At 50.5% G+C, this 14,838-nt stretch overlaps 2 protein-coding genes across 2 annotated transcripts in view; one reads left to right on the top strand and one right to left on the bottom strand.

Annotated features, from left to right (window-relative positions):
• Window positions 1-1,574: 1,574 nt before the first annotated feature.
• Window positions 1,575-5,908, bottom strand: INMT (indolethylamine N-methyltransferase; the record flags this gene model as incomplete). Its single annotated transcript, XM_079710986.1, is given in 5 exon segments — window positions 1,575-1,781; window positions 1,783-1,959; window positions 1,961-2,009; window positions 4,029-4,236; window positions 5,755-5,908. Coding segments are annotated over 5 exon segments (795 nt in total).
• Window positions 5,909-10,768: 4,860 nt separating this feature from the next.
• MINDY4 (MINDY lysine 48 deubiquitinase 4) overlaps window positions 10,769-14,838 on the top strand; it is a 153,327-nt gene continuing 149,257 nt past the window's right edge. Inside the window, exon 1 of the mRNA XM_079711487.1 lies at window positions 10,769-10,872. Within this exon, the coding sequence (XP_079567613.1) occupies window positions 10,810-10,872 (63 nt within the window). The 5' untranslated portion in view covers window positions 10,769-10,809. The remainder of the gene's footprint in view (window positions 10,873-14,838) is intronic.

Genomic DNA, 14,838 nt, shown 5'->3' on the forward strand with positions numbered 1-14,838 from the left:
CCCTGCGTGGTAGCTGCAGGACACGAGGCAGCAGCCAGGTTGCGGAGAGCCTCGTGGGCCGTTACCTGTTGGGACCTTTTCCCGGGGCCCACGGTTCCAACAGGGCAGAGGCTTGACTGCATTTGCTCTGGGAGACTGCTTGATGGAGCATGGACTAATGTAGACACTGGGAGCTGTGAGGGGCCCATGCCATAGGTCAGAGAGCATGAAGGGCTTTGTATGAGCCAGGCTTTGGTGGAGAAAGGCCAACACTCTCCCACATCCCAGAGAGAATATGTCAGCCCAGAGTCAGGAGCTGGCTGGGATGTGAGCTGGCCGGCTGTGTGGGCAAGGAGTGTCTCGAGAGACACACGACTTCGTGAAGTTTCTTCTAGGGATGTAACCCAGGTCTTCCCAAAGCTCCAAGAGCTTGTTTTCTTGGTCATATGGATGGAGAGGCCTGACTCCCTGCCCTGCCTGGCCTAGTTCAGCTGACCACTCCCTGGGGCTCCATCACCTGCCAGGTCCATAGTAGCCTCACTTCACACATATTCTGGGGGAGCTGCCTTGGCCCTCTGGTTGCCCTTCTAAGCTCAGGGTACTGGGCCCATGGGGTGACCTGAGGAAGAAAGAATGAGGGGCACAGAGTCCATGGGCTGGGTACAGGCCCCTGCCTCCCCCAGGTTCGCCAGGTCTCCCTTTGTACCCTCTCCTGGCAGCTCCATCCCCCATCCAGGTCCATCCTAACCTGGCCCGCGGCTCCAGCTCCGGCTCTGCAGTGGACTCACTGAGCCATCAGGAACCAGTCACCTCTCCTCCCAGATCTTGGTTTTCCCACCCAAGGGGGAATAGGAGTTTGGCCCGGAAATCATCTAGTTCTTGCAGATGGCTTTCGGCTTTGAGAACCTGAGGTCCTCGTCCTCCAGCAGAAGGGCCAGGCTGCCCAGACCAGCCCCACCCTCCAACTTCCAGGGACCAGCCCTGCAGGTCTTTGTCTGAGTGTCTCTCCCTGTTGCACATGATAGGCAGGCTCAAAAATCCTGGCCAATTCATGCACCCTGGGCAGCCCTCAACCACGACCCTGGGAGTTGGTGGACAAATGCCTCAACTTCCTGGAGTGGGGCGACTCTGAAGCCCCCCGACAGGTGATCTCCAGTTGCCCGCAGTGGTGACGGGCTTGATGACACACCCTTTATTACTTGCCTGTCTGCCTGCCTTCCCTGCTTTCCTTCCCACGCTCCTATTGGTGTTTCCTGGGATCCTCTCTCAGATAAACTATTTGCTCTCAAATCCTTGTCTGAGGGTCTGCTTCGGGGGGGTGGGGGGAGGAACCAAATTAAGGCAATATCTAGCTGAGCCACTTTATTTTCCTGATTTTTTGGTGCAGTATGAGCCAGAAAAGGGTGTGGGGGACGGATCCCTGGGCTGGGGGCAGGGAGACCCTGCTTTTCACCTGTGATCTTGGGACATAGTAATAAGAATGAAGGGATAGGGTTCAGGTTGGCCCTGCATCATTAGGGGGCTGTGGAGTGAGACTCTAAGAAACGCTGGCCCTGACTTCCCTTCTGGGGCAGGCCCTCTCTGCCAGGCTGGCCTCAGGCCCCGGGACCCTTGCGGGCGACCACAAAGCAGATGCCCTCGTTGATGCAGTGGGCCTCTGAGTAGCTGACGGGGGAGTACTGGCACCTCAGCACCTGGCAGCCGGCCTCCTGCAAGGCCTTCTCCACCGTCTCCTTCTCCAGGTGGAGCCCAAAGAACTTCTTGGCGCCCACCATATAGTGCTGGGTGCACAGGGCTACTGCGCACGGTGACCAGGTGCCTGCCCGGCTTCAGCAGGCTGACCAGGCCTTGCCTGGCCGCCCGGTAGGCGTCCACGTCATGGCAGGCGCACTCCAGGGCCAGCAGGGTCAGCACGCAGTCAACTGGTGGCACCTGGGCAGGCCCCAGTGGGTGCGGCTGGTTCGCGTCACGCTTCAGTAACCCGCGTGGCTGTCCTTCGGAGACGGGCCTCCTTCTCCTGCCACTTGCTCCTGTGGGGGAGGGTCATGGAGGTGATGATGAAAGTTATGACAACATCCCTCCACCCCTCGCCCCCTATGCAGGGGCTCCCTATGGGCAAGGCCCATGATTTAACCTGTTGAGCTACTCTTTGAGGGAGATCGTATTTCCCCCATTATACAGATGAGGAAACTGAGGCACAGAGAGGTTGAGTGATTTGCTCAAGGCTACACAGCTGGTAGGTGACAGGGGATTTGACATTTGATTCTTCCTTCTTCCTCTTTGTCCACTTCCTCCTTCCTCTCCTTCTATTTATCTTTCTTCTTGATAATTCAAAATAATTCAATTTTTGATACATTGCCTTATTAATTTTTCAAGTTGTAAAATATATATAACAGAAACTTGCCATTTAAATCACTTTAAATGTACAATTCAGGGGCCTTAATTGCATCCACAATGTGTGCAACTATCACTACTGTCTGCTTCCAAAATTTTTTATCACCCCATACTGAAACTTTGTCCCCATTCAGCAACATATCCGCATGCTTCTTCCCTGCAGCCCTTGACCCTTTAAATATGCTCTGTTAAACATGCTCTTTCCCATTGCTGGGACTTGGCCCTTGCTGTCCCCTCTGCCTGACACTCTCTTTCCCCAGATCTTCACATTCTTTCTCCTTCACCTCACCCAGGAAGCTGCTCCGAGGGCTCCTCCTTGGAGAGGCCTCCTCTTACCATCTGCTGTGGACGGAATTGTGCCCCCCTCATAATCATATGCTGAAACCCTAACATGAATGTGAGGGTATTTGGAGATGCAGCCTTTGGCAGGTAATTAGAGGTAGATGAGATCATGAGGGTGGGGCCTCTCATGGTGGGATTTGTGCCTTTTAAAAGAAGACACACTAGAGAGCTTGCTGACTTTCCTTTTCCTTCTTGTGAGGACACAACAAGAAGACGGCTGTTTACCAGCCAGGAAAAGGGCCCTCACCAGACCTGATCTTGAACTTCCAGTCTCCAGAACCGTGAGAAATGAATGTCTTTGTTTAAGCCACTGGGTCTATGGCATTTCTATGGCAGCCTGAGGTGATTAAGACACCATTCCACCTAACACAGCACCCCTACCTCTTGTAGGCCTCTACTCAGCTGAAGATTCTTCTCTAGAACACTTGCTTTTCCCTGAATATCTACCTCTATCTAGCTTGGTTGTGTTGTCTTCCCTACTAGAATGTGAGCTCCTTGGGGCTGAGACTTTGTCTGTTCACTGTAATAGTTCCAGTATCTAGAAGCAGGCGTGACCATCAGAATGCTCTCCGTGAATGATGACAGGAATGAATGAAGCCCAGGCTGGGTTGATGTGGAGACCCTGTGCTTAGAGACCCTCCAGCTCTGTCCCCCTTCAGGCTGCCCCTACCTATAACTAGGTCAGAGCCCCATGGGCCAAGGATGGGTCAGGAATTTAAACTCTGATCTTTGTCCTGGCTCTAAGGTGTCCTAGAGGCCACTCTCCATGTCTGGGCCTCAGTTTCCTCAGCTGCAAAATCAGGGCCAGCATCCTGCCTGTGACCCCTGGGGCTCTGGTAGATGGGTTCCCTCTCTGTGAATTGGATGGGGAAGGTGCCTGGAGGGGTCAGTGCTGTTGGTCTGTGGGATTTTGTAAGAGTGCTTCAGGGGGATTCCTTGAAGCCCATGTCTTCCCATAACAAGTCCCCCTCCAACATTAGGGTTAAGGAGAAGCTGTACCAGAGGGAAGTGAGATCTGTGTGAGCTAGAGCAATCAGGGGAGGCTTCCAGGAGGAGGCGGGACTGAAGCTGGTTCTGCAGGATGGGTGGGATACAAAGTATGGAGAGCCCAGTAGGGCAACCAAAGCTAAGAGCACAGGCAGCTCTGAGGCTGGAGGCAGGACTCACTCAAAGAGAGGGAGGTGCTCTGGGTCAGAGACCCAGGTCAGGAAGAACCTGTAGGGAAGTGGCAGGTGAAGCAGGGTGGCAGGTTCAGGCTCTGGCCTGCAGGTGACGGGGAGACCTCATCTGAGAGGGATGGTGGCCGTGGGTACCTGTCTCCCTCCAGCTCACACACGTACTGCATGGCTGGGGACCAGTCGTAGGCCCCTGGCTCCTTCTTCAGCCACTTCTTCAACTCCTGGGGGTTCTGCTCCGAGTGGTCTGAGGCGATGATCTCCCGGAAGGCTTCACAGGCCGAGAGCAGCTGGTAGATGGTGGGGCCTGGGCCAGTGTTGATCAGGACGTCACCTCTCACTCCTGCTGCAGGAGACAGTGTTTTCCAGGTGCGTGGGAGCGGGGGACACCCTACTCCAGGCCCAGCTGTGATGGATGGAGATGCCGGGCTCTGCCCTGCCCCAGGACTTGCCAGCAGGGGAGGGTGGCTCACAGGGGACCCGACCCTGCCTTGGGTAGCAGCCAGGCTGTGTGGGGAGTCCAGACCCCCATGCCTGGGGCTCAGGGGGTGACGGCTGGCAGGTGGGGCACAGCCTGGCGCACACCACGTCCCCCTGCTGCCCCAAGGGTTGCTACCAGAGGCCTGATAGGACAAGTTCTGCACTTCTGGGCAGGTTTCAGATTGACTTCTTGGTTGGAACTGGTTTGTTTCCAACAGTCTTCTGACTCTGGGTTTAAAACAATGGTGAGAGTGACCCCCCATGGCCCACTCTCCCACCTCCTCTGTTGCAGAAGACAGAGCTTCTGATAAGGGATAAGACCCGAGCCAGTGGGTTCAAAACTGGCTCAGCCAATCAGGGGAGGCAAGGGGATCCGGTGATGAGTTGAGGGGAAGGATCTTTGCCTCGGAGAAGCACTAAGTGCACTTCCCTCTTCTCCCTGCTTCCCCCCTCCTCCGCTCTCCATTGAAACACACCTGTCTATTTTTCAAGGCTCAGTGCCGGTCCTTCCTCTAGAAAGTGTCCTCAGATGTCTCTGTGAGCCTTAAGCTTTCTTTCATCTGTATTTTTGTGGACATTGCTTAATATACCGTTCTTGGCACTGATTACATAGTAAGGCAATGTTTGCTGAGTGACTGAGTAACCCCTAATTGTTCAGTATACTCCCTGCCCAACTGTGCATGGCAGCCCTGCGTTAACTGATCTTGAAGTTCGCTGCTGCCACTGACTGGCAGTCTGACCTGGTCTGGCCACCCCCTTCTTTCCCACCTCAGCCTCTCCTTGTGTGCACTGAGGAACCTGGGCGATAATCCTTGCTGATCACCCAGCCTGACGCCCAAGAGCAGGGTTTTGTAAACTGAGCTGTGGTTTGGCTTTGTGTATCCATGAGCTCTCTTAATTCTGAGTAAAAGATTAGGAGTGTGACTGTGTGTGTGTGTGTGTGTGTGTGTGCGCGCGCACGCCTGTGCACCAGAGCTTTCCTCAGATTTTCAAGGGGATTCAGGAGCCAAGGCTACAAACCCCGGCTTTACGGGAAGACAGGCAGAGATAGTCAGATGCGGGCAGTGTGCTCATGTCTGTTGTCTCAAATCCCCTCCAGCATGAGCCTGTGAGCCCCACAGCTCAGGAGTTACCTTCCCATTTCACAGGGGGAAGAAACTGAGACTGACTGTCACAGACTCAAGCCTGGCTCTTTGGCTTCTAAGGCCAGTGCTTAGGTCCCGCTCAGTGGCCACCCGGCAGAGGGCCTCATGGGTTCACAGGCTGAACTGCCTTTGCAACATCCTTGGTGAGCAGTGTCCCAGAGCACAGGTCCCCTGCCGCCGGCAGCTCTTCCTGTCAGGTGCAGCCCTGTCTCTCCCTGAGATGGAGACCAGACACTCACCTGAAGAGAAGGTTTCAAAGAGGTTTTTCAGGTTAAATGTCAAGATTTCATTTTCAGCTACGGTGCCTGAATCGAAGGTGCAGTACGTCTTTAAGTAGTCCTGGGAGTCGATCTCTTTCCTGTAGTCCTCTCCTGTGTACAGCTTGCCCTCCATTCTAGCTGGGACCTGGCTGTGTTTCCCATTGCTGTAGTCCCGTTATATCCACTTTCCTCTCCCTGCCTCTTCCCATCAGGAGTTTCATAATCTCCTTAGACAGACCCTCCCGCCCAGGGAGGAGCTCAGATTCCACATAGTTGGAGTCAGGCCACGATGTTAGCTTTTCTGGCTGGAGTTTATCTGTTTGATAATTATTTCAACACAGAAATGCAACAGGGTGGCCAACATGTGCTCCTGGGGGTTCTCAGTGCTTGGCTCGTGAGAGGTGATGTTTTGAATGCACGTACTGCGGGTGAGGGTTAAGGTTGGGAGGGCATGAAGCAGAGGGGCAGTGCCCCAGAACTAAGAGAGAGACACAGATGGACAAAGACACAGAGAGACCAGCATCTGGAATAGGTCAAGGATGCTTCCCTCTTTGGGATTGGTGGAAAAATGAGACGAAGAAAGGAAAAACCCGTAGGGTGGAAAACAGGATGCAAAGGTGGCTAAGATTTCACTGACTGAGGTCAGTGAGCTTGCTCTTGAAAATAGTTTGTCCTGACCTTGGTTAAATATTTCCTCCTGTCTTCAATCCTGTTTACTCTATTTGCTTAATCAATCCTTTATTTATTTATTTTTTTGCCGGTACGCAGGCCTCTCACTGTTGTGGCCTCTCCCGTTGCGGAGCACAGGCCCCGGACGCGCAGGCTCAGCGGCCATGGCTCACAGGCCCAGCTGCTCCGCGGTATGTGGGATCTTCGCGGACCAGGGCACGAACCCGTGTCCCCTGCATTGGCAGGCGGACTCTCAACCACTGCGCCACCAGGGAAGCCCAATAAATCCTTTATTTTGCTGAGGGTAAAAGTAAACTTAACCGGGGCCCCTGAAAAGGTTGGGAAGCCTCTGTTTGCACAAACCATTTAAAAACTATTGGCATACATAAACACAACATGTGATTAAATTGCATAGAATTTGTGCAAACACACACACACACACACACGCAAACACACACATATGACTACCAGTAAAACTAGGAAAAGATGAATAAGAGCAGTGGGTTGTATCAGTGACAATATCCTGGTTGTGATATTTACTATGTTTTGAAAGATGCCGCCATTATGGAAACTGGGTAAAGCATACGTGGATCTCTGTGTATTATTTCTATAGCTGCATCTGAATCTACATGATCTCAAATAAAAGTTTTATATAAAAAAGTGTTGCCAAATCTCTTTCAAAAATTCACCTAAGATCAGAGATTTCAGGTAGCAAACTCTAGTGTGTTTTGCAAACAGGCAAGTCTGGGGCCCTGGCCTATAATACGTGCCAGGTGTGTCCCCCACCCTCGTTCGCTGCCGTCTTCACAACAATCAGTAGAGAGGATGTTGAGACCCTCCCCCCTCCCGTTGGAGATGAGGAGGATGAAGGTGACGGGCCTTTTCCCAAGGGGGTCCTGCAGCAAGTCTAGGTCTAGGTACAGATTCAAGGCCCATGTCCAAAGCCAAAATAAAGACCAGCTCCAAACCTTATTCTCTCCCCATCATACTGCGCAGTCTATCCAGGTCCCTTAGCTGTGCTGCTCAAACTAGTGTGCCTGGGAATAGCCTGGGGACCCGGCTAAATGCAAATTCTGGTTCCCAGGTGATACTGAGGCCACTGTGATGTGAGCCGCACAGCCCCAAGTCCTACCACCCAGAATCAACATTTATTTTTCAGGTTTTTGAGTTTTAACAGACTAGAAACTCTATTTTATTGTTTTCAGTGCAAATTTCCCCCTCTTCTGATATTACTAGAACCTGTACTTGTGCTATTTCCACTCAGTGAGAAAAGGGTCTATTATATAATAAATGGTGAGGGCACAACTGCCTGTCCAGTTGGAAGAAAATAAAGTTAGATGTCTCTCCAATTTGTTAAAAAAGTATTTTATATTCAGACTCAATTAACATAAACTCTAGGAGGATTAAAATTATTGGTGACACTGAGTGTGTCATATTTGTCACAGGGTTTCTTGTTATAAGTGTGCCCCCAGACATGTGAACCTGCAGTGTTTTTGCAGGGCCGTAGAGTCACCGTGTGTGCCCCCCATGCCTGCTTGGTTGTCCGGCACGGGGTCAGCATCCCTTCTCTGTATCACTCTAAATGAGCTCGTAATGTCAGTTTTTAGTGTTGCCTAATAAACAGTACACAGAGGTCCAAGTAACTTGACTTAACTGCTCCCCAAGTGGTTGACAGGTAAGAGACTTACAGGTGTTCATTGTTATAAATAATCTCATAATTAATATCCTCGTGCAATAAGCTTTTTCTGTATTTTGGATTCTGGCTTTGGGCTGGATTCCTAGACATAAGATTAATGGATCAATTTTTAAAAACTTTTCGTACAAATAATTTAGGTAAATACTTGCCAAATTATTTTTCTAAGGAAAACAATGCTTTTGCTGTTTATTGTTTCAGGACAAATATTTAATTTTTCTTTAATAAAATGTGTTAAATTATTTTTCCTTTGGGCTTGTTTCTATCTAAGCTTTGAAAATCCTTCCATGTCCAGAGATCTGATAGCTATCCAATTGTGATAGCTTCTGTGATGATTTTAAAAAGATATTTAGCCTTTATTTTGGTGTTTGGTATGAGATGAGGCTCTGTGTGACTGCTTACAACTCACTAGAGAAAAGTCTTGTTTACCCCTGCAAGTTCTGGACTCATTTCTTCACCCCACAGGCTCATGTGGGAAGAAAGATAACAGGGGTATCAGAGCGGGAGATGCTGAGATGATAGTTTTCCTAATCTGGAGAATGAGACTGATTCTTTTCTCAGCTGGTCGACTCTTAAACAGTTTATTTTCTTGATAGCTTGAAAATGTGCTCCTGTGTTTGAAATTAGGGCAGAAGTCTTCTTAAATGGAAATTTTCCTGAGTTATTCAAAAGTCACAGTATAGAAGGATGTTTAAGATGATGCAGACATTCTTAAAAGGGACTGAGACAGCCCTGGCATCAACAAAATGTCAAATTGATGAAGGCAAACCTTAGGACAGTGGTTTCTACACTCACCCCTCTACAGTCTATTCTCAACCCCAAAGCCAGAGAGATCCTGTTAAAACCTAGCTTAGAGCCTGTCTCTCCTCTGCTCAAAAACCAATTCAGAGTAAAAGCTCAAGTCCTTCCGAGAGCCACAGGCCTTCGTAGTGGGTCTTGCTGCCTCATTCCCTCCTGGCCTCCCTGTTTCACAAGCACTCAGGCTCAATGCTGTCTCAGGACCTTTGCACTTGTTCCTTCTACCTGGAGTGCTCTTTTTCTGAGTATCTGCATGGCTTTTATCCTGTCTTTCTTCAAGTTTTTGCTGAAATACTACTATCTAAGTAATCGTTATGGTCTAATGTTTGTGTTTCCCCTAGATTCATATATTGAAATCCTAACCGCTAGCATGATGGTATCAGGAGATAGGGCCTTTGGAGGTGCTTAGGTCATGACGGTGGAGCCCTCTTGGAGGGGATTCGTTCCATTATAAAAGAGGCCCCACCAAGCTCCCTCACTCTTTCTGCCATGTGAAGATGCAGTAGGAGGATAGCCATCTACGAACCAGGAAGCAGGTCCTCACCAGACACTGAATCTGTCGGTGCCTTGATCTTGGATTTCCATACTTTCCTTTTGAAATAAATCTAGAAACATGTATGATGGCTTAAAGTCAATAATATGTTAAGTAACAGTATAGGTTTTATGGACTGAATTGTGTCCCTCAAAATTCGTATGTTGAAGTTCTAACCCCCAGTACCTCAGAATGTACGTGTAGTTGGAGACTGGGCCATTAAAGAGGTAATTAAGTTAAAATGAGGTATTTAGCGTAGACCTAATCCAGTTAACTGGTATCCTTTTAAGGAGAGAAGATTAGGACACAGACATGCAGAGGGAAGACCATGCGAAGACACAGGGAGAAGGCGGCCATTTATATGCCAAGGAGAGAGACCTCAGAAGGAACCAACTCTGCTGACACCTTGATCTTGGACATCTAACCTTCAGAACTGTGAGGGAATACATTTCTGTTGTTTAAGCCACCCAGTGTGTGGTACTTTGTACACCAGTGCTAGCAGACCAATACACTGGGTGATGCGCGGATGGGGCGGAGATTGTGAAGGTGGTCCCCAAGTGACTGAGTTTGGGGAAGCTGATACTGGGCAAAGGCATGGGTTTGGCTGGAATCCTAGCCTTGTCAGTTCCTAGTTGTGTGATCTTTAGCACAATCTTAACGTCTCTGAATCTCAGTGTCTTGGTTTAAAGAATGGGCCGATAGCAAGCACCTTGCCTGGAGGTTGTAGGATTAAAGATGTGATAACGTGTGAAAATGCCTGGTGTTCAATAACTGGCAGTCTCCTTATGGGACAGCAGGCACCAAGGGGGCCAGGGATTCATCCTTTAATTTGAGCACCAAGTCAGCAGAGAGTCCTGGGCCTCCTTATCCTTGCAGCGGAGGCCAACCAAGGTGGGTCAGCCTGGGGGAACCCAGGAGACGGCTGAGGTGCTGGGGGTGGACCTCTAGGGGCCACTTCACTGGGGGTTTACTCCTCTAGGAACCAGGAGCCAGGCACTCTCCCCAATTCAAACCTTGTGAGATGCTACTCAGATTGGAACAGCGACTTGTTCTAGGCCACCCAGATGGACAGGGCCAGTGCCAGGACCTAATCCCGGAGCCCGCGGCCTGATCCCTGGGATGCACGGAGCTTGTACCTTCTGGGTTCCGCCTCCAGCTCTCAGGGCAAGTTTGAAGGTTGCTCCGCCCCTTCCCTCCCGCCTTCCCAGCCCGCGCGCTCCCAGGGAAGGGGCGGAGTTCTCCGGGTCTGATGACACCGTCGCCGCGGCAACGCGGCCATACTGGCCGCGACGGACCCGGGATCTGGGGCTGCGGCGCTGCGGCCTCGTGGGCAGACCGGAGCATGGACAGCCTCTTCGTGGAGGAGGTGGCGGCCTCCCTGGTCAGGGAGTTCCTCAGCAGGAAGGTACGTGGCGCCGCCCTCACAGCCCTGGGAAGTTGCTCAATTTTGGGGGTGGCGGGGCGAACAGTCTGGAGGCACTCCTGCAACCTCTGCACCTTGCGGGAGGGAGCCCTTCCTCTACCCGCTGCCTGCCCTAGAGATGCCCGAGGCAAGCGCCACTTTCCCGGGCCTGGGGAACTACCTTTCCCAGGAGCCATTTCTCTCACGGTGCACTTCCCGCAAAGCGGGGCGAGACCGCGGCCGTCCTCCCGGGCGTCTCCCTCCAGGGCGCGCGAACCAGGGGCCTGGGCCCTCCCCATTTTCCTAAAGTTCACGAGGCTCTGGGAGCCCAGCAGGCCGGCCTTGCCGCCGGGCTCCATAACCAGTCCCAAGGCTTACATCCCACTAGGAAAGAACTTACCCCCAAAGGAAATCCAAAGGGCTAAAAAAAGTTGTTGTCAGTCAGACCTTTTAGTCTTGTTCATCAGTGGGAAATTCAATCGTTGAGGTCGTTTTGTTTTTAATTTCTCCTATTGTCTTGTCCCAGGAGAGTTTTCAGAGAACTCAGAAGTTGGGGAGGTCCTTGGCTCCCACCTGCCCTGACAGTGGAGATGAAGGCAGGCTGGGGAAAAGGTCACTGGGGGTCACTGTGTACTGGTGTGTAGGGAAAGCACCCACTGCTGACCCAGGCTGACCACCTGCTATGTGTTTGGTGTCCTCCTGGCGTCATGTTGGGCGGGGACGATGGGCTCTTGTCTGGCATTAAAAGACACAAACAAAATAAACAGTGTTTTGAATGGGGGAAAGGGAAGGGCTTTGGAGTCAGAGGGAACAGTTCAAATATCTGCTATTAATTAGCAGCTCAAGCTGGAGTACCTTACTCACTGCCTTGATTTCCTTATCTGTAAAAGAGGAATAATAAGACCTACTCTTGGCAGATTTATAAAGAGGATTAATAATAATGTACGGGCAGGTCCCAGCCACTGTATCTGGCACATAGTTGGCATTCAACATTGTCTCCTCCCCCATCTCTGATGTGCACTTGTTTTGAAAGTGTCTTTCTTTGCTTTTTGAAAATGTATTTTTATTTAAAATGCAATGTGGCCTCACTGTACCTGCTCTGTTTTTATGGCTAATTGACCTGCCATCACCTAGTCCTGGCTACACAGGGGATATCAGTGATACACCCTGTGAGGCTGACCACAGCCATCGTTTCTTTTAAGTCTGGGCTACCAAGCAAAACTCTCTGAGAGTTTTCCTCATACGTATCCTTTCTCGAGTACAAACGAAATCCAGAGACCTCACCTGATATCCAAGGCTCCCCTGTAGCTTGACCTCACCTTACCAGCCCAATCTCATTTCCAGCTTCTCTCACATGCTTTCTTTTCCCTGTTCCACCCATGGCCCATCCCAAGTTCCATTTCCTTCAAGATGTCTCAGGTAACTGCGGCTGAAATAACGGATTCATTTGTCTGTGGTTTGCTCATCGGTGCTCATGTCATAGTTTACACATCTGCCTGTCTCACCCACCAGACAGGTCCACAGAGCTGACACCTGAACTGGGCGGAACCTTGGCAGTCGTCTGGTTCACTTGGTCTCCTCTCCTTCCTACTTTTCATCGGGCACACTAAAGCCCCGAGAGGAGAAAGGAGTTGCCTGCAGTCATTCAGAAAGTCATGGAGAGTTGGAACTGCAGCTCAGGTTGGCTGCTTTGCTTATCACCTTCTGCTCTGGGGCAGAGACTGTGTACTCCCCTCAGGGCTTGGCACAAGGCAGGTACCGAGCGGTTCTAACCAAGAACGTGCCCATCGTGGTGCAAGGTACCTTCTAGATGCCTGTTTGTTTTCTCAAATCCTCATAACAGTCCTGAAAGAGGTATAATTATTTATTCCCTTTCACGAAAGACTATGATCAGACTGGCAGGCGAAGAAACTTGCCCAAGGTGAGCAGGTCAGATCATGTCACTCCTCTGTCCAAAACCGTCCATGTGCTTCCTTTTGCAATTAGAATAAAATCCCAGGGAAGGCCTCACCAGGGCCTACCAGGCTCCCCATGACGTGGCTGCCGGTTCCCCCTCGAACCTCACCTTCCACTACTCCTCCTCTACCCTCCAACCTACTTTGTACCCAGCTACACTGGCCTCCACCAAGCGTGATCCCCCTGCAGGGAGAACCATGACAGTCTCCTGGCAATGGCAGGGTCCACCAAGGTGACTCTTCTGGTGCCCTAGCCTTCCAGGCCTCCCTCCTCTCGTGCCCCAGCCTCCCTCTCCTGCAGGGACCTGTCCCATCTGACCTTTGACACTCCTTCCAGGTGGTCATGCCCTAGGCTTGTTTCCATAATCTCAGTTCCAAGCATCCCATCGTCCCTCACTTCCAGCTCACCCCCATCAGTAGCCCGCTATAAACTATTCTTCAGCCTCATTCCCATCTCCATTCCACTGTTTCTGCCAACTTTTCATCATTCCTCAGCCCTCTGTGACCTCTCCTCACGTCTTACCCGCCCATCATTGTAATCACGCCCTCAACACCACGCTCAACTCCCTTGCCTGTCTCTCCCTTCTTTATACTCCTCTGATGTTAAAAATTCAGCTTGGTCTACTCTGTGCCTGCACTGCAGAGCTGAATGGGGCTGGGGGAAAACACACCACCATGTTGATGGTTTCATGCCAAATTCATGGCCACTCACTCCTGTGATGCCTCAGGGATGCCTGCCCATCTGCTTATACCTCTCCAGCCCGTTCACTCTCTCAAATCTTGACCGACCATTTCACACATCTCTCTCCTCAAGCTCCAAAGCCCCCTCCTCCTCTAATTTCACTGAGAAAATAGAAGCAGCCTTGAGAAAACTCCAGCACGCCCTACCACCATAGTAACTAACCTTCCTGGGCCTGAACTATTTGCCCCACCCTGCCTCCTGTTCTTAGGGATGAATTCTCCATCTTCCTGGGTAAGGCCAACCCCTCCCTGTGTGCCTGTCCCCTCTTGTGTGTTCCAGGACACTGGTGCAGTTATCATCATCTCTCTGTATTGTAGCATACATTTTGCTTTCTCTACTGGGTTAGTCTTATCAACGTGTATACGTGCTCCTACCAATTCCATCTTGACCCCCAAGACCCTCCAGCTACTAGTCTCTTTCTCTTTTATAGCAAAACCCATGAAAGGGCTCTGTATGTTCTGATTCTAATTCTTCTCCTTGTTTTCTCAAACCCACTTTAATCAGGCTTTTGTCCCCATCACTCCATGGTAACAACTCTTGTCAAGTTCACCAATGACTTCTGATTTTTGTTCCTTACACTTATTGATCTAACAATTGTGTTTGACTCAGTTGATTATGCCTTTCTTGGAAACTCATTCCCCTTGGCTTCTGGAGATCACCCCCTCCTGGTTTTCCTTCTATACCTTCTCAGGTTCCTGGCAAGTCCCCCCTGGCTTCCTGAGCTGTGCATGCTGGTGGGCTTAAAGACTGAGTCTCTGGCCCTCTTCTCTTCTCCATTCATTTCCCAGCCACTTCCACCACTGTTGTGGGTTCCAATACCATCGATATGCTGACAGTTTCCAAATGTCTAACTCTATCCAAGACCTCTCCTTGAACTCTTACATTCTTTCCAACTGCCTATGTTACATTTCCACTTGGATATCCAATAAACATCTCAACTCCACTTGGATATCCAATAAACATCTCAACTTAACACGTTCAGAACTCAATTCCTGATTCCTTCACCTCCTGCAATTTTTCCAGCTTCAGTAAGTAGCATCACTAACTGTCTGGTTGCTTGGACCAAAACCTTTGGAACCATTCCTGGCTTTTTTTTCCTTTTTGTGCACCCTGCATGCAGTCCATCAGTAAATCTGTGGGCTTTCCCATCAGAGCACTTAAAGAATGTAGCTACTTATTCCCACTTATGCTGCAACCACCCTGGTCCAAGTCACCTCCATCTTTCATGTGAGTTGTTCAATAGCCTTCTAATCTTAATATGTGATCCCCTAT

The sequence above is a fragment of the Hyperoodon ampullatus genome, assembly GCF_949752795.1.
Source record: "Hyperoodon ampullatus genome assembly, chromosome: 9".
Classification (NCBI taxonomy): Eukaryota; Metazoa; Chordata; class Mammalia; order Artiodactyla; family Ziphiidae; genus Hyperoodon; species Hyperoodon ampullatus.